Source organism: Dreissena polymorpha, chromosome 14 (genome assembly GCF_020536995.1).
Source record: "Dreissena polymorpha isolate Duluth1 chromosome 14, UMN_Dpol_1.0, whole genome shotgun sequence".
NCBI lineage: Eukaryota > Metazoa > Mollusca > Bivalvia > Myida > Dreissenidae > Dreissena > Dreissena polymorpha.
Window position 1 is genome coordinate 30,191,557 of NC_068368.1, and position 27,711 is coordinate 30,219,267.

Below are 27,711 nucleotides of genomic sequence, written 5' to 3' on the forward strand. Positions count from 1 at the left end.
CCCTTTTCACAGAGCACGACTCAAACGTGTTTCAATGTTCTCAAGGACGATACATCGCTTTCTTATTAAATAAAATCTTCCGCCATTACACTGGCCTTGGTTTGTCAGGCCCTTTATAAGTTAAGCTCGCTTTAGGGAACTTGACATAAATCATTTGGTCACCTCGAAAAGTATTCGGGGATAAGTGATGTGGATATTTCATATATTGTTTGCGTAAGTTTTTTTTTTAAATTTAGCCCATTTATGCCTAGCGTCAAGAAAAAAGGCCTTGGCAAACAGCGTAGACCCAGATGAGACGCCGCATGATGCGGGATAGGACTTTCCTTATGAGTTTTGTGGCCACTGCCCCTGTTGACGTATTTGACGTGTGGGGCTTTCCCATGTGGCAATTGACCGGATATGCGTCTTAAATTAAAAGATCACCCACAACCACACGACGACGTTTGTCCGTTTAATTGATCATTTAACATCTAATTTATGTGCACTGTTGACGTGTATACATTGAGCTTTGAATTGTGTATTCCGCTATTGAATTGTAGGACCGGCCTTAGCGTGGCAACAAATGGATTTTGGAAGCGAGGATACGTAACCAATATATGTAAAGAAATGTGACAGGGGACATTAGATAAATGAGCGTTCAGGCACCTTAGTCCAAGCGCGTGAAAAGAACAGGCGGAAATTTAGGGGAGCTTAAATAATTATTTATTTGTTTACCCTTGCGGAATAGCGGTTTTCTAAACGCCAAGTTCCGTCCCGCGTCGACTGAAAGCTCATGTTTGCAAATGGCCATCTACGTTATCAGAGTTTGTTTTCGGTCCATTATTAGGCTATCAAATCACGTGACCTTCGACACGTTTGCAGGGACTATTTACTGACGGCGCAATGATTTATGGCTATAAATTGCCGCGTGCTTGCCTAGCGACGGTAACCAGGGAGCGACTGTAGACATTTTGGCGTTTTATTGCTCCTTCTCGATAAAATTATTTTCAAATAAACGATCATTTACAGTGCGACATTTCGTCTGCGGGCTATAAAAGAAACCATGTTTCTTTTTTTCTGAAGTCTGTTATACTTTTGAGTCGTCTGCTAATGCTTAATCTTTACCAGCGAACCATGCGTGCATTTGTTGTTGTTATTTATGTAACAGAAATTGAATCTACTTCAAACGATTCAAAAAAACAAATTGCGCACAGTTTTGCCATAACTAATTGCGGGTATTGTTGTTCATCTGGAGCATACATAATCTGTGAACAAAATCCGCTCCTTCAAAAACTTCAAATAGGTATTAAAGCGCATTTAATAAGTTATATTACTATATTACTTGCTGCTGAAAGTTAACTTGTGCTTGTACAACATACCAAATTTATTAGATATAATTTAACATAAATTGACATTCAGAAGTAAATTTATTATAATTGATAAACATGCCATGCTAAGATATTTTAAATTTTTATAACAGTATAATAATTCAAGTAACAAATTTCCTTTCTGTCATATAGACTATTATTTATAATCACGTTACATCCAAACAAAAAGTAGGAATGGTGCCCAAATGATACAATCAAAATAGCAACGAATTTCGGAAAGTTTCTGGGCAACATCAACACCGCGTTGGCATATACCACTGACCTTTTTCCTTATCACAATCAGCGTATTTCAATCATCTTTCTATGATCGACAACGCCGTTCGCCACCATAAAATGACCATAAAACCCCTTCGGAAAGAGGCTGCATTGTCTTTACGGCGTGACCCATCATTAAAATGTCATCCTGTGTACATATACAAACAATGTCAAGGTTTATTTACGGCCAGACAATATTTCAAAATTTTCTTCAATTCTCATCTCGTGATCACTTCAATAAAGTGTTTGACTGTACTGTCCGCTTTGAGTTTAGCAGTTCATCCTTTGAATTACTTCCCTTGAAATACAGGGGATGCTGTTGACCTTTTTATGCCTTTTTTGGCGTTCTACCTCTTTTTGGTTTTCAATCGGCGATTTTCCAGTGTCGACCTCCTTTCCAGACAAAAGATATATTTAGTTAATAAAAAGTCTTTGAGAATACCCGGTATTGACGTTTTCATCAAAAGCGTTCATCTACCGATTTGGCAATAAATAAGTCAAAACTTCACGTTTAATCGCAGTCGTCAAGTGCTGGTCATACTTACGGTGTTTGCCTACTGACCAACAACTAGGAAAATGAGAAAGATAGGGATCTTCAAAACGATGCAAATTTTACTTATTTGAAGAGCGAAGATTGCCAATATATTGTTTTCAGCATCGATTCGGATCGGTAATCTGAATGTGTAAATCTGAAAAGCTCGTATTTCTGCTTCTATACTAATGGTCAGACGAAACAGTAACGGTCGAATAGGAACATAACATTTTGAGGAACATTGTTATAGCACCATAGAGTAATCCCCCAATCTGTCAAGCTATTAAAACGACAATGGACTAAAAATAAATGCATCCAACTTGATTAAGTACGATAATGCTAATTTCTTAAGACATGTATGGAAAAGGAACGACGTCTAGTTTAAACCTCTTTACACTCGATTGCCTGAGGCTCATGAAAACGCTTTCAGTATTGTGTGTCCATGAGGGTGATTCAAAGAACGCTCCGACAGTGGGGATGAAACCCGTGACCTTCCGGTTCCTACACGGACACCAGTTCCATAACACCACGGCGACCTTCAATAACAGCAGAACCTGAAATTTGATTAAATACTCCCTAGATCCTACTTTATCAAAGGTCAAGGTCACTATCAACTATCTGTAGAGGGGATCGAAACAGAACAGAATAATTGGATGCTGCCTTCTGGCTATGTTTTCGATAACTAAGGAGTATTACGCATATTTATTGAATACAATGTTTTCTGTTATATAGAACGAATAAATAAAATTCTCTAAGGATTTCAAACAAATTTGAAGCATAAATGTATGCAGTATTCACTTAAGAGCGATATAATTTCGGTTGTCTCAACCTTCTTTCCCAGTGTTTCGTGTTGTACAACCTTTGTCGCATTTCTGTAAAGGCCTTTGTACGGGAAATTGTTAACATGACACTGCCACGGACATTAAGGTCCTTCTTTTTTCTGTTTCATTACCGTGTTTCTGCAATCGTGGCTATGAAACCAAAACAACATTTTATCAATTCTGTAATTATATATCTTAAACATTAAAGTTCAACCGTTGCATTCTTTATCAACTATTTGTACATGTATATGGTTGATAACTTTCCAAATCTCCGTCTACCCCGTCCAATGTCCGATTTTTTACAATCTTATCTGACCAAAAACTTTTCAACGTCCGAGTGGTTCAGATATGAGCCCGAAAAGTTGGTACAGACTAATACTATTACTGCGAGCTAATGTTCGAAGTTCTAACTTGTTGTGAATGCGATTAAACAGAAAATGAAATGGTTAAATCACGTTGCTTCAGAGAAAACCTGACCATAAAACAAAGATGACTACTACGATAATAATGCTGCTGCTACTGCTATTAATTATGAAAATGATAATGGTAATGATAATAATAATGATAATAATAAGAATAATAAAAAAAAATAATGATAAAAATAAGAATAACAATAAAAATAAAAATATTGATGATGATGATGATGATGATGATGATGATGATGATGATGATGATGATGATGATGATGATGATGATGATGATGATGATGATGATGATGATGATGATGATTGTGATGATGATGATGATGATGATGATGATGATGATGATGATGATGATGATGATGATGACGATGACGGTGACGATGACGATGGCGATGACGATGACGATGACGAGGAGGAGGAGGAGGAGGATGAGGATATTTTTCAAAACACGAGACCTGGAGCAAAAAAAGCTGTTTGTTTGGCTTGCCGAATTCACGAGAAAACGGGAAACACATCCATCAATTTCTAAATTAAAAAAAACACATCATTTTGCCAGCCTGTTATCAAATCAGTTGTTAATAAGCGACCGGTCCTCTATCACATTCATTCCAAGAAATAGCAATTATCTAACTATCGTATTTAAGTTGTTTATACGGACGAATTTAGCAGATTGTCATTGGTGAATGTAAGCCACTAAGTATTGACAAGGTAATGATGATAATACAAATGCAGTGCTGAGTATGCATTGTCAAAATAGCGTTTACGGAATAAAACTTTTTGGCTTGTGCATTCGGTACCTAACGCCGCAGCTGTTTTGAACTACATCAACAATACCAAGCAATAACAAAACAATACTAGTTTTTTCCCGAAAATGTGAATAATAAGCCTTCGTACTTTTTCCTTTACCCGTAACGCTATATGAAACGTACCAGCCAGTTTATTAATCGGAGGTCGTAAATATCATTCCCTTATCTAGTAATGGGCAGATACGAGGGCGGTCTTAATTGCTTGATTAAGGTGACAGGTGGGGGCACGTGACTTAATTAGCATAAACCCATAAATCGCTTTGCTGCAATTAGAAGGCGAAAATAAATTTCTTAAACGATCTGGCGTCATATTGCTACTCTCGTTTTATGCAGAATATGAGCTTGCGCTTATTCCGTGCTCATATCACGCCCTGAATGTGTTTCCGGGTAGTAAACGTGTGTTCTTTAATCCGTACGTAGCCCCGCCCATCTCAATACGTAATCAACAATGGCGCTCCACAGGTAAACACGGGTTTTTATCATTTACTACACGGTTAAAGTGCGATAGGAAGTATTACATAGTGGATAGCAAATCAGAAATTTAACCGAATCAAGTGACCCTTAAAGAAACATTCAGATAAAAACTACGACTGTTATAGTTCGCGAATTGATGCGATAATTATAAAGTACCAGAGCGAAAGACGGGATTCCATTGCAGAGACTGTAAAGGTACGTCAAAACTATTCACTATCGTTTACTATCTGTTATATTTTAATTTGCTAATTAATCGGAAAACATTTCGGGAGTTTAACTATTAATTCTTTAAAAACGTGTAGCTTAGTTCCTCATAGGGTGTTTTATCATTGTTTTATCGGTTCAGATTCTGTTTTATTGTGGGGGAGGCGAGAACGCCGCGATACGAACGCGATACACAACGATATTCAGCGATTATGCACGATAGGCCACGGGCTCTCGTAGATTATTAATTGTACATTTGAAATATATAGTCTCATTAACATTTTCGCTTGTGATTTTGGGCTTCGTGTGAAGACTTTACACACATCGATGAATGGATTTAAGAATTAATATTTTGTCATCTATGTGCAAAGGATATGATATTTTAAACGTTGATTTGACGCTCTGAGTAATGAATTGCCCGTGGTCGGTGTTCAATTATTAGGCATTATACATGCCGGGTTGCGATGAATGATCTGTGATATCTGCAACCTCTTGTATGGAAATAGTAAAGGTATCTTCCTAAAATGCAGTTCGGAATTATGCTACTTCCATACTTCATATTCGCCGGAAGTTCATTCATTTCTCGGAATATACAATATGTAAATGTATAACAAACAAAGATTACCAATCTTGTGAATGAAGTCTGGTATTAAAAATAAATACGCTAAGCGACATTCTTGATGTGAAAATTTAAAAAGATACGAATATAGCTTTCACGCAGTTTTTGGATTAATAATATCCTATGTATTTATTGAAAATTAATATATATATATATATATATATATATATATATATATATATATATATATATATATATATATATATATATATATATATATATATATATATATATATATATATGAGAAGGTACATATTTCGTGAAATGTGTATTTACTGCTCTAACTGGACATTTCAGTAAAAAATCAAAATACAAACAGAATCATTTCAATGTGATTGACATGTGAAGGTCATTTCTGAAATACTTTCTATAAATGTATTTACCTTTATAATGATTATAAGAATAGTCTTATTGATCAGCGTTTACTTAATATTGATAAATAGACGACTTTCGCCAGACATATTGCATTTAAAGAAAGAAGCTCGTAAATAGGCCTGTAAATATCGTTTTGAAATTTGACGCGATTATTTACTACATCTATTAATATACTTGCAGGAAAGAGCGCTTTAGATGTCTTATAAAACTAACCTTCTTAGCGAATTTGTCACAAGATGGCACTTGTGTATTTTACAGAGCCTTATTTTGACATTTACGGCCCGGTGAATACCAGGGTCCACGGCGCTTTTATTACCCGCACTGTTGACACAACGGCCTTGTCTAATTTTCGGATATTAATAAACGTGATCTTGACAACTTATAAAGTCATATTCGGAGCTATTTTATGGCACTCTAGTAACTGCTTGGCAAACAGAAAGGTCGCCTACTCTGGACCTATAGACGCACATATGAGTGTAGATGGAATCACAGTGTCTACATTACCACGCATTTGTCAAATTTTGGAATCCAAACAGATTTTGACAACCGTTCGAAACGCAAACAATGTTTGTCCAATCGTTTATTGACATTTGGTCAGAGAATCATTATTGATATTTTCGAATAGTTGGATTCCTTTTTTGTTTTACTTCCTTTAATAATAATTTAATAATTAAAGGTCATTGTCATATTAAAAAAACACGTGTATTTGCCATTATGCTGGCAATTTAGCCTTTGTTCTACTAAAAGAAAACAGAATTATAAAGAAAATAAAAATCATGATATTCTCAAGTAGTTTGAAAGCTTGAATAATCGTGTTTTCGCTTAAGCGGTTAAGAAAACGCCATGCAATAACTTCTTTTAAAATATTCTTATACACATATTCAACTTACGTTTTATAGATATCGTATCGGCTGTAACAATTACAGATACAAAGTCAAATGTCTAGTCGGGATTTCGTTTATTTGCTCAAAAAAATCCGTACCACTGTTAATGAACTAATTTATAAAATTCAGTTTACATAGCAACCGTTTGAACTGCGTTGTCCGTTTTACGTAAACATCGCTAAATCGCCTAAATCCCTTATCTGTATTTGCCGCTCTTTAAACCGGTCATAGAATTAGGGGCCACGTTTATTGGCTTCGTTTTATGGCCCCGAATGCACAGCCTCATTAGGAGTACGTCACGTTGATTTTCAGACAGCTTCCAGTAAAAACCATTCGCAATCGTAATCCGATTAAATTCTTAATCAGCATCTTGGGTATAAACAAAGGTATTCTTGAGTTTACACAGATAGATAAAGGGATTCCACACAACGGCTTATGGACAAAGTATTGTTTGATGTATAGCAACAAACAGAATTACTGACAATTAAAGATAGTGGAGCATTTAACGCATTTTCGGCGTCCTTTTAATTAAATACGACCATTTTAAGAAAGATCTCACAATATAAATATGTTTGTTGTAATAATTTAGGTTAATAATCAAAGGAATATGGGCATTAAAAAATAGGAATATCAAAACCTCGAACAGATTCTTTCACATGTGGTACAATTCGCCTCACATATCTAACTTCATCGTCGGATACCCACGACTAATTCATTCCGTTACTCTCCAGCATTAAATAAATGGAGGGTAGCGGAATGGGTCGAACGTGGGTATCCGGCGATGATCTAACTTATAATCATTATTAAAATTGAAAATACAGTAAATAAATTAATGTACTTACAATAATTATAACAATAGTGGCCATATAATACACACACTGTATTATTGATCGGTTAACCGTTTGTTTTATTTTAAAACTATCACCTTTAAAATAAATCATCAATATCCACAATATTAAAATAAATCATCAATATCTGCAATATTAAAATAAATCATCAATATCCACAATATTAAAATAAATCATCAATATCCACAATATGCTTTTGTTTAATCGGATATTTCGCAGTATTTAAAAGTAGCTGTATGCATTCATATTTTCACAAGACATTAAATTGGTTTTCTCAGTGGTGCTTTATTAAGCTATGAGAAATTGTTCGTGTATATATTTGTTCTGTTTTATATTGCCGTGTTAATAGACATGATAATTTATGAAACAGGAACTTCTTTTAGATCCTCACATAAAAAAGTTCCGAGTTTCCTAAAATATTTGATAGTGTTAGCAAACGTGTACTGAAATATGAAAGTGATGCTTTCAATTGTACAACAGTAAAGAGTTGCATCCGATTTATCTTATATATTAACAAGCCTGGTACGACAGTGTATTAACGAAGTAATACATGTACCTAGTTGTTGATTCAATAAAAATAATGCTTAAAGAATTTCACACTTTTCTTGATGCCCAATCAATCACGTGTCACCTGTCTATCGTGATAAAATGGGTAACACACTCTCGCAGGTGAAATTGGGGATCGAGCGCGTGAGGCACGGTGATATGACGGTGATATGACGTAATCGCGATTGGAGCAGACGTTTCTTGAAAGAAAACTTTGGGTCGTTATAATTTGTCACGATAATTTACTTTCACCTGCCGATTGTCTTTTGTTCTTTATCACGTTTTGTTTTAACTGCATTATAGCATCCATAGTCGTTGAGAGATAGACGATACTGAACACTTTCGCGTCCATCATTTAAACATATTTTTACTTTTAAACATATAACATATATTGTTGTCGCGTTAATAGTAACAATACTTATAATACATAATGTTCGGTTACAACAATTTTATAGCCAAGTATTATTTATATTGAAACAAATGTGATCTTATTGTCAACGAGGCATTTTAACAGCAATAAATAATTACCGAACAGGTATATTATAAAACAGTTAATGCGATTGTGAGATTATCCCAAAATGTAGTCAATATATTAACCCATGTATGCCTAGCGTCTAGAAAAAAGGCCTTGGCAAACAGCGTCGACCCAGATGAGACGCCGCATCATCAGGGTCTGTGCGGTTTGCTTAAAGGAATTTCTGTAAGAAATATTCTAAATATAGAAATAAATATACCAGACATCCTTAATTTTGGAAATAAATTGATCCAATTTAGAAGGATGGGAGAGTCCACTAGCCATAAATGGGTAAACGATCATGCCTGAGTATTATCATTTTACGAAAAAAACACACACAAAAACAAAGAAAATGTGGTAATGTATCTACACTTGAATTTCTCCACCCTACACCCCCCCCCCCCCACACACACACACCAAATTATATTGCTGGGCACTAAAACAACGGTTAGATTGATTGATTTTACTTGTTTTTAATCTTCATTCAATGAATCTTAACCATGAACATTAATTTAAATAAGAGCTACAAACTTTATGTACATGCATGTATTCATAAGCAACGAAATGTAGCGTAAACATAAGTATACTTAAAAAGTATTGGAAACAAATAGGAATGATGTAGATATAGCTGATACAACATGAAATCTGTCTATAAGAAGATTCCTATAAGAAGAAAAAACAATGTGATCATATTTATTTTTATTACTGGCAATTTGTACGAAAAACACAAACCCTGAACATTGCAAAACATACGCCATTAATATATCAAGAAAAAAAACGAACTACGACCGGAGACCAACAAAATCTTTTAAATGCTTATGCTTGCGAAAAGGATGGATATCCTTAAATATCGACATAAATACACCGAGAGCGTCATACATAGGTGAATACATTACATAGCGTCATACATAGGTGAATACGTATATTTTTAGTTCAGGAACATAAATCTTCGTAACTGCAATTTCTATAACAAGTAACTATTGTTACGTGTCTAATAAACACGTGCACTGCCTGTGCAATCTTCTACATTTTTGCACGATTCACGTATTCTATGTCTGCCACGTGCATGTCCTAAAAATGGCGTGTCAGTACATGTTGTTGTCCATTTAAATTTGAGAAGTTATAAATAAACTCTAAATATTCTTTTAGAAAAAGAATGGAACCCTTTGTTCACAGAAAATATGTTGATTGTTCCAGTGATTGCTAAAAACTACTCACTATAAATAGTGTACTGATACAAAAATAGAAACTGATACAAAAATAGAAAATCTCCATCGACAGATGATCATAACTGGCACTGTTTCTTCAGTTTTGTTTCCTAAATATTATTAGCATCATTCATAATATTCATATTATTTATAAAATTAATAATAATCATAATATTAATATTCATAATATTTATAATATTCATGATATTCATAATATTCGTAATATTCATGATACATGTATTTACAATTTTTATATTATTCATATTATTCATATAGTATCGTCATTGTTATTGAACTAATAATAATTGTTATAATAGTTGTTACAGTTATGATAATAATAATAATAATTATTATTATTATTCATATTATAATTATTAATTAATAAATAATAATAATAATAATAATTATTATTATTATTATTATTATTATTATTTTATTTTATTATTATTATTATTATTATTATTATTATTATTATTATCATTATAATTATTATTATTATTATTATTATTATGGCAATATCGATAATATATGAATATCATTAATATTATGAATATTATTATTGTGTTAGGTCTCTACTTTTAAAGAAACGAGCAGTCAACACTGAACAGTACTCAGTGTTTCGTTGATAAAACGACCGATTATGCGTGATATTCCGCGATATTCAACGTGATACGAGGAGATAAATATAGTTATACTCAATGATATAAAACCGAATTTATCCGAATTAATTGTCATATGATGATTGCACCGGTACACGAAGAGTGCATTCGTTTCGGATAATCATTAACTGTATACATTGGAGGGTGATTATGTTTGATAATTTTACGCTAAATGTGATATATGTTTTGAGAGATCATAAGAATGTACGATTATTTACACTGAAAGATACATATAAACAAACTGAATAGTTATTAATTCTTTAAATAGTGTTATACAATAATTAAACACGTATTTTAAAATATTTAGTACTGAATTTGTTTTATTTTATTTTTTGTTTTGTTTTTTATTTAAAAAAAAAGTATTTTTAACACATTTGTTTTAAAGTAAATAACATATTGATTTACCTTTAAATGCTTGGATAAAGTATACACACTTTTACATCGTAACTTATGCCATCTTTGTAAGAACTTGTCAATATAATTGTTTTTGCATGCATAACATTCTTACATGTATATTCTCTAAATATACAAAATGAATATGTAACTAATAGGTATAAGCTTATTTAATTAAATCATTATATTTCAGTTTGAAAGACCAAGTCGTCAGGTAATTAAAAGCGCTGAGATAATAACTCCGAGTTGAAAAATCCAAATAAACATCTGCATTAAGTACCTTTCCATATTATCTTCATGGAGTTTTCATGGCCGTAGTGAGGTCCTATTGGCAACCGGAAACGATATTTACGTCATCAGCAGAGAGATTCAACAGGCGCAAAGGTTTCATCGAGCACAAGCGTTTCACGTGCACCGGAAGTAAACACAACCGAAGCCCGCACTCGGGCAATGCAGCCGGGCTTGAAGTTTCAAGACAACAAATCGCTTTTGCAAGGAGAGGACGTTGAAGTGTTCTTTAAGAATCTCGAGGCACCGGAAGGACTCAAGACTCGAAGTAAAGACTTTCTTGACAAAATAGAGCGTTCTTCGCGAAACTTCGAGGATAACTCTAGTGTGAACGATTCCAGCAGCAACGATAACAATATGTTTCAAAATTCTATGCACGCCATGCAAATGGCCGGCTCGACGCCGACGTACGACGCTACGGGCGTCGGAAGCGGCGTTATGACGTCGCTCCACTCCGGTATGAACCCCGTGTATGTTCCGACGACGCGCCCCGTGCTTCCGCCGATGCCGTACATGACAAACTGGTGTCTCTCAAGGAGTGTCGTCTCCGAACGCGCCGTCAATGTGGCAGATGAACAATGGGGACCCGTCATACAGCGTGTCAAACCCCCACGCGTCTGTAAGCCCACGATTCGCATTCGCGCCTTCCCCGAGCTCGCCGATTTCCAACCCGACGGCGCGAGGTGACAGCGGTTTCGCGGCGCCCCTGGCCCGTTCCGGCGGAATCAACCCGTACCAGACGTACATGGGAACACCGGAAATAACGTCAGCGTGGAATTTTCAGATGGCTTTGCAGCAAGGACTTCGACAAACTGGTCCTGGTAAGTTGCTCGCGTTTTCTTATAGTTGTCACTCTAATAACCTTCACAGTTAGATTGAATAAGGGTTAATTTGCTTGATTGACTCTCGTTCGCCATTTTGACAGCACTTGATTATAAGACGGAAAACGTATGTACCATAAATGCATGGTTAAACCAAATTGGAAGTTTATTCGCGCCAAATAAAAAGGTCAATTAAGAATATTTTCTTCATTCAATGAAATAATTCAACAGCTGTACTATCTTCGGATACAGCGCCTTATTCGAATTCACTAAAAGTAAATTGTTGGAGAAATAACCGGGTTACATGTACAAAAAAGAAATCAGACGTTGAATATTTTGTTCTTATAGTGTAACGGTATTATTTTAATTAACCATTTAAACCTTATGAAGCGTCTTTCATTCACCCTTTTCAGTACATTTTTTTCCAAGGGATCTTTTAAGTAAATTTATATGAATCTTTTTTCTGTACAACTTGTCATTCCAACGGCGTTTTCGTCTTCTCGAATTTAGTAATCAATGTATATAAATCACTGGATCTGTGCTTTCTAAGCAAAACTTTATCATTTTCAGTTCAATACGAGTCTTATTAGTTCTCGGCATCGAAACAAAATTTGACATTTATTAAGCACGAGCCGATTCGGTGCTCATTTCCGGAAATTCCAAAATATCTGTCTGCACGCGCTGTTGCCTCGTTTGCAGATTTTTCAAAGTAACGAAGATGCAAATCCAGTTGATGCGTGTAGTGATTTTTATCTATAACTTGACGAAAAACATGCCTTGTACGTTTGATGTAAGAAGCGAGATTGTGATTTTAATACATCTGTTTGAATTTTTTCTCCAATACATCTTGAATTGTGTATGTTTACATTCGTTTTCATTAGAACATTCTCTAGATAAGAATCAGGTAAATTAAATCATCATCATCATCATCATCATCATCATCATCATCATCATCATCATCATCATCATCATCATCATCATCATTATCATCATCATCATCATCATTATCATTATCATTATCACCTTATTATTATTATTATTATTATTATTATTATTATTATTATTATTATTATTATTATTATTATTATTATTATTATTATTATTATTGTTATAAATGTAAACATTATTTTAATTATTATTATTTTAATTTTAATTTTAATATCTTTATTTTTGAATTTGATCATTATAATAATCATGATCGTTTGTTTATTTGCGTTTGTAATTGTATATGTTCTGTATTGTGTTATATTTATTTCACTTACATACAACTTAATCTTTTTCATAACAAAAATACACTTCTAAATTCATTTTTTTTTCTCTTAAAAGAGAAAACGACATAGCACATATAGTTATTTAGAGTGATTTCGAAAGTTTTGATTAATTTGCACGTGTCTTACTTGCCCATCAAACGATGGAATGAAAGAACACACGTGCTAGAAGACGCTTGCAAGGCACGCGCTGTTGCGATATAAATCAAGCGTCTTAGGCACGATAATGATCAAAATGGCGGACGATAAAGAACGGCAAGCAAATGTAATGTCGTAAAATGTTAATTAGAACGGAAAACAATCGGCAAATGAACATGATCTGTCCTGCATTTGTCATCAAATGAAAGCCTGTTAGGGCTTATCATTCCGCAGATCGAGCAGTGTTCATTAAGCGAACAGATTCGCATTTGATCGCAAATGTCGTAAACAAATCGCTTTTTAGGCAATGTTTCTCGCGTTTAAACCCATTTATGCATAGCGTCCTGAAAAAAGGACATTGCAAACAGTGAAGACCCACATGAGACGCCGCATGATGCGGCGTCTCATCTGGGTCTGCGCTGTTTGCTTAAAGAAACTTCAGTAAGACATTTTCTAAATATAGAAATAAGTATACTAGACATCCCTCATTTTGGAAATAAATTGATCCAATTCAGAAGGATGGGAGAGTCCACTTGGTATAAATGGGTTAATTAAGTGCCCAATGTATGGACATAATGGGCATGTAAAATATGCAGTTTAATTTCTGGAACATATATATGTTGGTCATCTCGTATACCTTTCGTTTTCAATATAATTTCATTAAGCAAATTATGCAAAAATATGTGAAAATAATATTATTTAGGATCGGAACATACTAACCGTTTACGCAATAAAAAATAAAAAATAAAGAAAAAAAGTAATTCATGCTTATATTGTTATTAATATAACTACCGTCCGTTATGTTTGATAACCCTTGATATTAAAGCTTTACACGTTTTGCTATTAACGTTCTCAAAAGTACACATTCCTGACTGTGCAGCAATAAATGCGTGCTTCAATTTAATGTATCAATGACACCGTTTGCTGTGAAAGCCCGTAATTTACAACTACAGTTTATCATCTAACTGTTGTGCTAACCATGTTCGTTATCTTGTTGTATTTTCGTAAAGTATTTGTTCATCCTCAATTCATCGTCAATTCTGTATTAATAGTTTACATGGTATCAGCGTTTATCAAATTTATTCGAGCAATTAAGATACTTTAAGTATCTTATTTTTTGAAGACCAGCCCTACTTAGAGGCTAAAGAAATCTCGAAAAGCCGCTCGTTGCATTTACATCGACTCGATTACAGGGGCGTCTTTATAACTCTTATTATTTGCAATATTCTGATAAAAGTAATCCGCGATATTATGGTAATTTTTCTATTATCGATAAACCTCCGCAATTTGGATAGAAAGCCATATATTAAACATTTTCGTTCAATGAAATTCTTTTAAGAAGGACTACACTATAATCGATTTTTTCACCTTTTTCCGCGACCCTTGACCAAAGTTATTCTGAATTCCACGGCTTATCTCGTCACCCGAGTAATTCGGCGATGAACATGGAATTTCTTTCAAATTGTGCCTCACCTGAAGTCCGTTTGAACGAACATTGCATATAGCCCTACCCGGTTTTATTTCCGTTCAAATTCTTAGACTTGAGAAAACCGCACGAGACCCGACCGATGATTCGGTTGTCCTCGGTGTTTTCAAATGAAACGTCGGGGTGCCGCGGATTTTCGTGTGTAAATAAAGAATTCAATTTTAAGAGGTTTACGAGATTTATTTCTTCTTGACCTTTCTCTGCCGTCTTGACAATGCTGCAATGTAAGAAATGTGGAGATTCGCCTTAATGCTTACGTACATTTTCAAGAGATCGCTGTACGTGTTACTCATAGTTCGGCTTGTTAAATTGTAAACAGTACTCATATATAGGTTTGCACTTACTTTAAAACGTCAATCATTGAGCGAAGCCCCAAAATTGTGCCAAATAAATTTAAACTTAAAATGGCAAAACACAACACAAATATCGGCTACATAACACATATCACATTTTATAATATGAACAATATTTTTTTCATTAATTGTTTAATGTACTTGAGAAATTTGGAGAATATGTCTTATGCCATAAGCGGCCAGTGTGGCTTCAGACGAGCCTGCGCTTTGAGCGCAGTCTGATCAGGAGCTAAACTGTCTGCTTAAAGCCTTTATATCGCTCAACATCAACGAAACTTTCGTAAAGTATTTCGTAACATAAAGTTAACACCTAAACAATCAGTGTTCCTTATAGCAATAGCCACAATTTCAACGCTAAAACATAGATTTGTGCAGATACAAAATGCTCGTTTTTATTTATTTGTGACAAAATTAAATCAATTTCAATTTCCCGCTTATATATCTATTCATACGACACACGAACACTTAAATGGAACCATGTTAGTATTCATGTGTCGTATGAATAGATATCGTTGCGGAAAATTAAAATGGAATTAAATATGCAAAACAATAATTAAAACGACCATTTTGTATACACAAACATCTATTTTACCAGACCACATTTAGCGTTGAAATTTCGGCAATTGCCGTAAGGAACACTGATTTTTAATTGTTTAACTGTGTTTGACGAAATATTGTACGAAAATTTCATTGATTTTGAGTAGTAATGGGGCTTTAAAAGTCGCCACAGGCTTTGTATTTTCAATAGCGGACATGCTAGCTCCTGGACAGACTGCGCTTTATGCACAGGCTGCTACGCTGGCTGCGTATGGAACAAGTCACAGTGTCGCATGGCGCGGCTTATGACATAAACGATAATCTTATTTATCATACTAATATGAGTTTTATCACATGTTGCACAGTTTTACTATGAATAAGGGCCCAAAGTAAGCAGGTAAATTCCAAAAGAATAAGCTATGACTACGATTTATCCATCTGAAAGCGCTGACTGTTCGTTCGAGCTTTAAACCTATCAATGTTATGCACTTATATCGCAACCGTCATTGTAATTTAACTAGCCATTTGTAAACATTTTAAAATATAAGCAACACTTCTAAAAAAAATATGTTTCTACTATGATGATAAAAACTTATGCAATACGCACCAAAATGACACGGTCCCCACTGTGGGTGGAACCGACTCGCTAAATTGTCCGTCAAGAACGGCACAAACGTCATATAGACCTTAATCCAATGCCGCGATCTTGTTTGTCCATGTTAATATCTAATCCAGTCAGTAAACAATTATCTTCTTGAGAATAAAACTGGTTGGTGTGTCATAACGACTCGATGACAACGATGTTGCTCGGAAGGTATTCGTTAGCGAATAAGGCAGCCCTTAAATAAACATCGCGGGCATGCTAAAAGTATTTCAAAGTAAGACCCATTCGTAAAATGGGGATAAACAGACACACAAACAATGCACTTTTTTAAACAGGCATAATAATGTACGCGTATTTTATAGTTATACTGTCTAGAGTATTACATTAAAAAAAGAAATCAAATCATCATCATCATCATCATCATCATCATCATCATCATCATCATCATCATCATCATCATCATTATCATCATCTTCTTCTTCTTTTTCTCGTCGTCGTCACCAAAATTATTGCTGTTGTCGCTGTAATTATCATAAAGATCAACATAATCAGTGTCTTCATCGTCATCGTCAGTCCTGATGCTCATTATTGTGATGATAATGATGATGAATGATGATGATGATGATGATGATGATGATGATGATGATGATGATGATGATGATGATGATGATGATGATGCTGATTCTGCTGATGATGATGGCTGTGTGGATCATCATTGTCATAATTATCATCATATTCTTCTTAGTCTTCTTATTCGTCGTCGTCGTCTTCATCGTCAGCGTACAACCCCATATCTATAGATACATCAGACCGACACAGTTACCTAAACCGACACAGGGGTGGGCTTGTTTACAAACTTTATTGTAAAAGATTTTGACCTTACCTTCTCAACGACACTTAGGGCATCGATTTTGCAAATAAAACTCTTCAAAATCGCTCCGAACTTCGTTTGATATCGACTGAAGAACAAGATGGGTTAATTCAATATGATTTATTTCTGCAAACAAGTACATACCCGGGCCCGCGGATAAACGAAATTACTTTTCTTATAAGTGGTTTTCTTGTGACATTGTTTGCTGGGGTTATTGTTTTCCTATGATAAGTACGTTCCTTCATTCATACTTTATGTAACATTTTCTGTGCTTGTGTGTGGTGTTTCTTACAATCGTAATGTGGTGTATGTAACCGTTCACACAGGCTTAAACTTTGAGCTGTTGGGCTGTTCTATTAACCGATCTTGATTATCTATTTATTTCATCTTTAGTTTTTTTTTATATAAATAAAATGCATTATTGCTTTGTGTGTATCCACTTTACCCATTTTAAGTCAAGAAACTATTTTATTCCCATTACCATGACGATAAATACATTTGCTACCATGGATATTAAATTTTGATATGTTTTTTTTTCTATTTCCAAACTTCCTTCTAAGACCTTACATAATTTTACCCATTTAAGCCTAGTGGACTCTCCCATCCTTCTAAATTGGATCAATTTATTTCCAAAATTAGGGATGTCTAGTGTATTTATTTCTATATTTAAAATATTTCTTACAGAATACTTTCAAGCAAACAGCGCAGACCCTGATGAGGTCTACATCTGGGTCTACACTGTTTGCCAAGGCCATTTTTTCTAGACGCTAGGCATAAATGGGTTAAGTTTGGTAGACCATTATGTATCACCCTAACATGAGTGTGTGTATGTTTGTTTGCTGATTTGTAAAGTGCATTATCGCTTTAGTCTGTGTTTCCTTTACTTATCTTTCTAAAGAGCATGTCCTCTCCAAATGATGAAATTGTAAGCAAATAAGCAAAAAAAAAACACAAAATGGTAGTCACAGGCATCCCGTTATGTGATTTTAACTTACATTCCTGTTTAATTATGTTCACAACTGAAACGGGGAACTATTTTGATTCGTATCATACCGAATTGAAGAATTTAATATCAACTATGACATTAAAAACAGTTAAACAGCAGCGTTGCAAACATTGTATAACGCGAAAATCATGGAATTTCAGAGTTAGCACATTTTTCTTATCAAATCTAATAGTCTTTTATCGAAAGTTTATCTTTAAGGGCGTTTTATCTTTGAAATATACGCCTGCCAGACACGAGGCAAAATTAGTATCCGAATTAATGCTATCCGAAGAGCGACGCAATGGATATTTACCGTAAAACGTGTTTTAAAGTCGTAAAAGACGCGACATGGGGGTAAAGTACGGGAAATAAAGGAAACTTAAATACTACTGTATGGTTAAGTGAAACGGATTATATGAACATGTGAGTTACCAGACAATATCTTCAACTATCGCTCCACGCGTCGAGATTTTAAAGCTTTTGTGGCGCGTGCGAAGCGTGCGTTTAAATAAATCAAGTTATTGCAGATTTACATCGATTCAGGACTGCTTTACCGCCCCTGATTGTATCTTATCATATATATTATTAATTTTTGCATATGAATTTGAAGATGTGATACTTATTTTACGGTGGAGTTAGGTACTAAAGCTATGTGTTCTTTTTTACCAGAGAAATGCAACTTTTATAAAATAATCGCGGATTAAATTTTAAAGATATTACGAGTTGAACACCTACATGAATTCAGAAAAAAGTGCAATCAAACAAAGTTAACTGTTTTATTAACTGCAATGACAAAAATATGTGCAACGATTTAAGGCAAACACCTATACCGATATTCGAAATAACTCGGCAATTTTCATAATCATCAACACTAGCAGCAACAGTTCTTCCAACAACATTTTTCCGCGAAGAACATCAAACAAATTACCGGTACCATTATAAATCACACCGTCAATTTATGCTTTCAAAAATTTAATGCCTAACTATCAATAGTGAAATCTTCAAAATGGTCTCAAAGTGTTATATGCAAGAAAACAACACTTCTTTTGATAAGATAAAGAACATTAAGTTCATAGATCTATTATGTGGCACAACGTGGTAACTACGCAGGTAACAGCGCACGTCCGTGCCGCGAAAACTCGTTAACCTAGACCCAGTACACACGACGACACGGGCTTTTTTACTTGTCAAGCGCCCAAGTTTGAGTGCACAATATCAATTTTTATGAAACTGTATTCGTTATAGATGATTGTTTTCTTGGTAAGCATCATTTTAAAACGACTTTACAATTATTCTCGTTGCCAAAATGGAACGACAGGAACTAGCGATAGGTCTTTCTTGCTTAAAATTAGCATTAATATATATATATATATATATATATATATATATATATATATATATATATATATATATATATATATATATATATATATATATATATATATATATATATATATATATATATATATATAGTTTTAACAACAAACACTATCGAAACCAGTTTTTTTCTATCGCGAAGTTTATCATAAAACTTTGAAAGTCTTCTTATTGTCGTAATTTTACGTTATTTTACTTATATGACAAAAATGTGCCATTTGCGCATAATGAAGATTTATGTCCTATTTATGCCTAGTGGACTCTCCAATCTTTCTAAATTGGATCAATTTATTTCCAAAATTAGGGATGTCTAGTATATTTATTTCTATATTTAGAATATTTCTTACAGAAGTTCCTTTAAGCAGACAGCGAAGATCCCGATGAGACGCCGCATCATGCGGCGTCTCATCTGGGTCTACGCTGTTTGCCGATGCCTTTTTATCTAGACGCTAGGCATAAATGGGCTAAGCTAATACGTATATGTAGATAGATATAAGCCAAATATGCTTAAATATGCATAATGCAGATATATTATGTCCTTAGCCAAATAAGCTTATACGCATTGTGCAGACATGCATCTTAGCCACATATCCGGGTACCGGTACATCGATGTTATTAAATCGTCTCAGCCAAATAGGCTCATACATAACATGTAGATACATATTCGACGACAAAACTATTTTCGTATAAAATCGTAGGCCTATAGAACTCATAGTTGTCAAAACGCATAGAACAAATAGATAAATTCTTTTCAGATGGTCAGGAATATTTCACGGATCTCGAGGGTCGAGAGTGTGTCAACTGCGGGGCGATCTCCACGCCCTTATGGCGCAGGGACGGTACGGGTCACTACCTGTGTAACGCCTGCGGCTTATACCACAAGATGAACGGAATGAACCGACCGCTCATCAAGCCACAACGTCGACTGGTAAGCGTATTAAACCTTGACGTCATTGAAGACGTTACTCTCGGTTTTAAAAATGATTTTGGGTTTAGCAGTGACGCTTGCTTATAAAGCATCAGTGTGCAATTAATTCCTAAACCATTTGCATTTTTTGTTCGTAAGCGTTGAGTTACAATTTGCTTTTTAGTGAGATCCGTGTAGCTATTAGCTATTATACGACAAATGGATACTTGTCTCTCAAAAAAGGTACTATTAACCTCGATCGATCTTGGCACCGTAAGACTTCACGATAAAACAATACCTTTTATTCCATGAAAAATGTTGCCAAAAAGTGATTTCCAATTAGAATGTTGGAACCTTCAGCATCGATTTCGTTGATCACTTTGTCGCTGTCGACACATGCTCATGAGTCTCCTGCACGTCATCAGAAATACCACTTTGATTTTGAATGAATATAATGTCTGTTTAACATTTTACACTTGCATAGTCACTTGTTAACCTTCACACGACCTTCACCCCGGAGCCCATGTTCATGTCTGCCAGTAACCTTGACCTTGATATATATGCCTAAGACCTTCACCTATCACTCTGTGCTCATTCCAACTCGCACGTTTTGCACAATATTTCGTCCACATAAAACGCTGACGTGTCCTTTTAATAATTCACCCTTAATCATGAGAAGTAAACGTGTTTTATAACAAAGTTGTGTGAGACACAAATTATATTACATATAAGCAAAATTCAACTGTTTTAATTTGTCTTAACATAATAATTATCTAATTCAAAGTGTCTTTTGTCGAAAACGTATGCCCTCGTTAGTGTGTGCTGTTGATTGAAGAAATGTTCTTTGTTTTTTTCTTCTTATATTTCGTTACAAAATAAATCTTTTTTGCGTGTGTGTGTTATGTAACTCGACAAAATTAATTATTTTTTTCGCGTGATTTTTTTTTCGCCCGAGACTAATTCTATCTGTTGTGTGTATTGTAGGGCGAGTTTGGTGAGATGCTCCCCTACCAGAGCGATCCCTATGGGCAGATGAACCCCTGGCGAGACATGAACACTGGCTTTATGACAGGGTCAAGGTCAAAAGTACGTGAACAACAAGCTGTTTGCGTTTTATTAATTGCATACAGTACCAGAACATAAGAGATCAGACGAATCTAAAATAAAACAAAACTCACACACAGAGGGGTTTCATTATAGGGTCAAGGTCATACCAACATGAACAGATCAATGTTTTTTTTCAAAAACATGTGTACGGGTGCATAATGTTGTGAATGTTAAGTTACTAGAGGGACGTGCACGTGGTCTTGTTGACAAGACCAAAGCCACGTGATTGTGATGCATCTGTATAACCCTCCATAAAAAGATGTTTGTTTCAATCCTTTTGTGCAATGTAAAGAAGTGAAACTCCAGCTGCTGGAGCAGTATTGAATATATAGCCGCACAGGCTTATCAGGGACGACACTTTCCGCTTCTATGATATTTTTCGTTTCAAGAAAGTCTTTTCTTAGCAAAAATCGCGTTTAGACGGAAATTTTCGTCCGTGATAAGCCTTACGACACTTTACGCACATGCATTGTTTCCAAAGTACATAAGGCATTGTAACGTTGACATGTATCGGAAGTCAAACAGCTAATCCAGTCTTTACCAAACATGGTAGAAGTAAGGACAGCTGACTCAAGTTCAATGGTGGATCAAAATTACATAGTCCTGCATCATGATAGCCTTTGTTCATTTAAAACTTGAGTTTCTACCACCAGTGTTTACACAATCTTCGCTGAAATTAATGTTAAAAAATCAATATGTATGTAACCTAGATGGGACATACAACAAACATCTTCTTTATGTTGGCACTAGCTAAAATGATTCAGAAAATCGCCCGAACAACAATTATAAATTGATGTCAACACATTTATTTAAAGACGATTGAAATTACGACGTTTGAGTCAAAGTATATGCCAAGAATTCCCCAGGCTTTATATCTGGTCGTGCGTTCCACCCCGCCGTTGGCTTATCAGTGGGCGATAAGACGCATCAGATTCGTACATTATGGGTTTATAAGAGTTGGGAACACAGTCGTTATCTGTGTTCTGTATATCCGGGAAAAATCTTGATTTTTTTCGAGCTATTTGACTGAAACAAATACGTTTGCGGCCTGCGTACGATGTGGATGTTTTCATTTGGGATGTTTCTGTATGTAACAGCCTGGACATTTCACGTGTAGTGAACAGGCGCGTGCTACTGATGAGTTATGCACACAACAAATATACAATGTGTTAAATAAAAAGAAAGTATATCTACCTTTTCTACAAACAACACTAGGGAATGTTATTCAACGGTTGTGCATTTGTAATTGCTGTTTAGTGTCCCCTACCGGTGAAACCGGAGGGAACTTATGGTTTGCGCTCTGTCCGTTAGTCAGTCTGTCAGTCTGTCAGTCCGGCAGTCCGTCAGTCCGTCACACATTTCTTGATCCTGCGATAACTTTAAAAGTTCTTCATATTTTTTCATGAAACTTAAAACATGGATAGACGGCAATATGGAGGTTATGAAGTCATTTCATTTTGTTCCTACGTCAAGAATTCTGGTTGCTATGTCAACAAATATAAAAAGCAATATAAAGAAATTGACAATGGTTGAGTTTCACCGGTAGGGGACCATATTGCTCGGCAATCTCGTGTTCATTATAATATTATAACATGAATGCTTCATTTAATATATATTAATTTTATTTCATGAAGGAATAAATCGTATTTTCCTTTGACAGGTTGATAAAACAACAGCATTTTTGACGGAAGTGACAATTAATCACACCAAATAGTAGTTACCTTCTGCAGTAAATGCATATACTGGCAGATATATGTAAATTTAACATTAACACGAATTTAGTAAAGGACAATTTTTATGTGTTTATATTTAGTACACACATGAATGCACTGCGTATTTTTAAACATATTTCTCGAAAAAATGTCATTGCCAAAGTATTTCAATTCTATGTTGCAATGAGGTCAATAATGTTGAGAAACGGCTGTGTCACACAACCACGTCCTTGAAATATTAGAACGGTAATGGTAATACATGTCCAATCAGAGGTAAAACGTTAAACAAGGGCGGTTATCTATCAATGCATCAATCTTATATTTATTAAAGTAAAAAATGCTTTTTTGACACGTATCACGACCCAGATAATCATCAATAGTTTGCATGTATTTTCTTTAGAACATTCCTAATACATACGTTTCAATTGCGTGAAAAAAAATGTAAGTTGCGTTACTTTTTTGGCAAATCAACTTAAACTCAAGTTAAATGCGTAAAAGTTCTAATTCTGGACAGATTCCTCCAACACTAAGGGTCTCAAACCGTAAGGGCGCCATCTGTACACCATTTCCCTTTTTGAACGTTTAAACGTTCCGCCGGAAATAACAATCTCGACAGGTCTCAATGTCGTCATCGAAATATGTGCTTATCGTGAAAATCGTGTTTGCTTTCTCTAAGAGAAAACAGAAATATGCTTTTACGGGTCGTCATGGTTATTGAAAGACAAACACCGTTAGTCTGTCAGAAAATCATGTATTATCTGCGAATACACGCGCTTTCGCTAATCCACATCCACTTAAAATGGCGCGGTGGGTGGGGAATTAGAAAATCCATTGATGACAAATGCAAATGCATTTGTACAGGAAACGTATCTCAGAGAGTGCAATCTGATTGAGAGATGATGAGATGGAAGCAGTTGTTATCTGCAGATTGTGATTGAAAGCCGCTGTCACTATTTAAAATTGAAATAAGTTTTGATCACGCTAAATTGCTTGGGCCCACCCCGAAATAAATAACTTACAAACAAGATTTTTTTTCATTCATTTCAAGCCAATGGCATTGTATCTAGAATGTGTGGAATAGTGTACATATGTACTTAATGTTTATAGTGTATAACTGCAAACTTATACACTAACTTCTTCAATATGCGCTGCGTGGCGTGACTCTCTAATACACGTCTGACGCAATTGTATAATCATATTTATTTTCACTTTCTGGGCTGGAGCATGTTTGTTTTCTTGTTTGATACAAGTGAATGTTTTGTATATTTCAGTCTGCCAGTCGTCGCGTGGGACTGTCGTGCGCCAACTGCCACACATCGACAACGACCCTCTGGCGGCGAAACAGCGAGGGGGAACCCGTGTGTAACGCCTGTGGACTCTACTACAAACTGCACGGGGTAGGTGTCGTATAAACCATGTCTACTGTATTTGGGCCGTGCTCTATGAAAAGGGCGTTACACGCATGTGCGTAAAGTGTCGTCCCAGATTAGCCTGTGCAGCAAGCACAGGCTAATCAGGGACGACACTTTCCGCGTTAACTGGATTTTTGCTAAGAAGAGACTTTCTTTAAACGATAAACAAATCATTAAAGCGGAAAATGGCGACCCTGATTCGCCTGTGCGGACTGCACATCCATCGTTCTATGCACACCATTTACTGTACGCCTTTGTCGACTTTTAGAACTCTGCGGATTTTGTTTCTAATTGATGATATTGGCTTCGTCAAAATAACATATACATTTTGCTTAATTGTTGTTTCAATACAATATTATAAAATTGCAAAACATAGACAAAAAGCAGTCAAACGTAATATATATATGATTCTTTTTACCAGGTTAATCGTCCACTGGCTATGAAGAAAGATGGCATTCAGACACGGAAACGGAAGCCGAAGAGTGCAAGCAGTAAATCGAAAACTGGGTCAACCACGCCCAACAACAACGTCAGTTCCAGCTCCGGTACCAAATCGGAATCCCTCGAAGGTAATAGTTGCATGCATGACGTTAAAAAAGTTAGGTACATCATTACTAGAATCGCACTGTGAAACTAAATAATAACAAATAAATCATCGACTAAATTTTAATACACCATAATACAATTACTGAAATATGTATTGATAGTGTGCAATTATCAACTCAAATCAATTTCGACATAGGGACCACTGTTATAAATATTTATTTGTTAGAATACCTTTAAACTAAACCGTCAACAATACGTCTCTAATTTTGTTACATCGCGTTTGATAAAAAACTTTACAAATAAGAAATACGTTTTATTTTTGTCACCAGATTCAAAGCCAGTCAGTTCCCCGGGTGGTGTTTCCAACCATAACACTAGCGTCGACTCCAACCACAATCCGTATAGTATGACGACACTTCCTTCAATGAACAGTGGCGGCATTTCCGGTATGACATATCAGCACCAGTCGTTGCCATCCTACCCGAGCGTTAGGTCCGATTCCGTACCGGTCAAGGTTGAAAGTCCCGAAAACCTCAGTGCGCCTGCGCATTACGGATCCCCTTCCCCAGGAAAACACCACTCGGGATTGGACAACGAGCACATGCATGGGCATTCCCATTCTATAAATAGTATGGGACTTTCCCAAAACGACACTTTAAGCGTGGGAGCTTGTTAAACGTATGGTTTTGATTGGACAGGCGTGGGATCTTTGACATACACGAATCAAAATGTTTTACGAGTTCAACAACACGTAGTGCGTGCTGTGTTTTAGTATGAAATAATTGGCTGGGTTTCTATTAAAACCATTTATCAAGGTCCCTTTTCTTACGAAACACTCATGTGACGCTTACAATTATAGTGTGGCATCTGCAGATGACGTTCAAAACTGAATGACGTAGTGCACGAACTTATAGACTGGCGCGCACAAGTTCTGCGCAACAATGTGATGACCTAGGTATTATATCATTTAGCACCATTGTATGAACGTCTCAAATCATGCTACTTTGAGGATAATGTAAAGCAGGAACGTATCGAAAGACAACCATAAGTTAGTTGTATGTGCTACCATATATTCATACAAATTTGCAATCGAAAGTGAATGTGCTGTGCTTGATAAACGCTGTTGGACAATACTTTTGCCATCACGCAAATTATTATAACGTCTTACATATTTCGTTTCGTAAGAGATAACATACGTTATACATAGAAGAGTTAAAACTTTGTTAGTGTGCTTTTAGGACGCCAATATTATATTCAAATGCCATATTCTTATTTTGTCATTCCATGTTTATGAGTGTTTTTGTGTCACGAATGGTTGTTGTCATTGTTATTTCTGCCTTGTGAATGCATCGGCATTATGATCCGGATGTGACGCATTAATGTAGTTGTGTTGTTTTGTCGTTGCGCGAATTCTTATTTATTTATTTTTATGTTTAAATTAAGATGCAGTAAAAAATTCGCTCAAGTGCCATTGCTGATAACTTAATGTGAATTGGTAAATTACTTTTTTGATGTATGGATACACATTGGTTCATAACTATTAAACGCCTCACGAAATAACACACTATTATATAACCAATTAGAAGTTCTTTATAAGTGCTCATCCGTGTTGAAACTTCAAAAAGTAAAGATAACTTTTTAAACTGAAAATCATAATGTTGTATTATGTTCATATAGTATCTATCCATGCATTGTAGGTCTATATATTACTTGAACTACTTGATAAATATCCTGATAAATATCCAAAACTTACAACAAATCGTATACTAAGAAAGTATATCATGATTTATCATTGTGTATTTCATTGAACAAAAAAATGTTATTATGTTTTGACTCGAACCACGTTTACATTAAAAACAAACTTGTAACGCGTGACTTTCACCCATCAGACGTCATCAAACCCGAATACCTCAACAGGCAAAATGCTCCAGTAGTCTAAAAATAGTAACAATTTTTGGTAGATAGTCAACAGTATTATACTTTTATTGTTAATGTTTGTAAATTGTTGATTTTTGTTTCATATTTTTAATGTCTATTGTATGTATAATATGTGATGTGTGTATTTGTAAAATCAATAACCAACATTCTATTTAACGTCAATTAATTCTGCGCTGGAAATAATTTGATAAACTTAATTACATTGATTACAAATTTATAGGTTTAATCACTTGATTGCATTTAGATGAAGGTTGATATATTTTATGCTGTTTTGATATGTTAACAAGTATTAACCTACACTGTTTACATAAAACAAAGTTATGGTTGTATAGCCGTATGTATGACTGTACATAAATATATATTTTGATCGTGAGTTGTTATGTGAAAAATGATTTGCTAAAATATTTATGATTACAATAAATTCTATGATACTA

The 27,711-nt window shown here is 35.0% G+C and overlaps 1 protein-coding gene across 1 annotated transcript; it reads left to right on the forward strand.

Annotated features, from left to right (window-relative positions):
* Window positions 1-5,118: 5,118 nt before the first annotated feature.
* Window positions 5,119-27,711, forward strand: LOC127857883 (transcription factor GATA-4-like). The gene is given in 8 exon segments (XM_052394602.1): window positions 5,119-5,392; window positions 11,121-11,737; window positions 11,739-12,036; window positions 20,411-20,583; window positions 21,547-21,648; window positions 24,653-24,778; window positions 25,215-25,362; window positions 25,669-27,711. Coding segments are annotated over 7 exon segments (1,554 nt in total). The 5' UTR covers window positions 5,119-5,392; window positions 11,121-11,377; the 3' UTR covers window positions 26,016-27,711.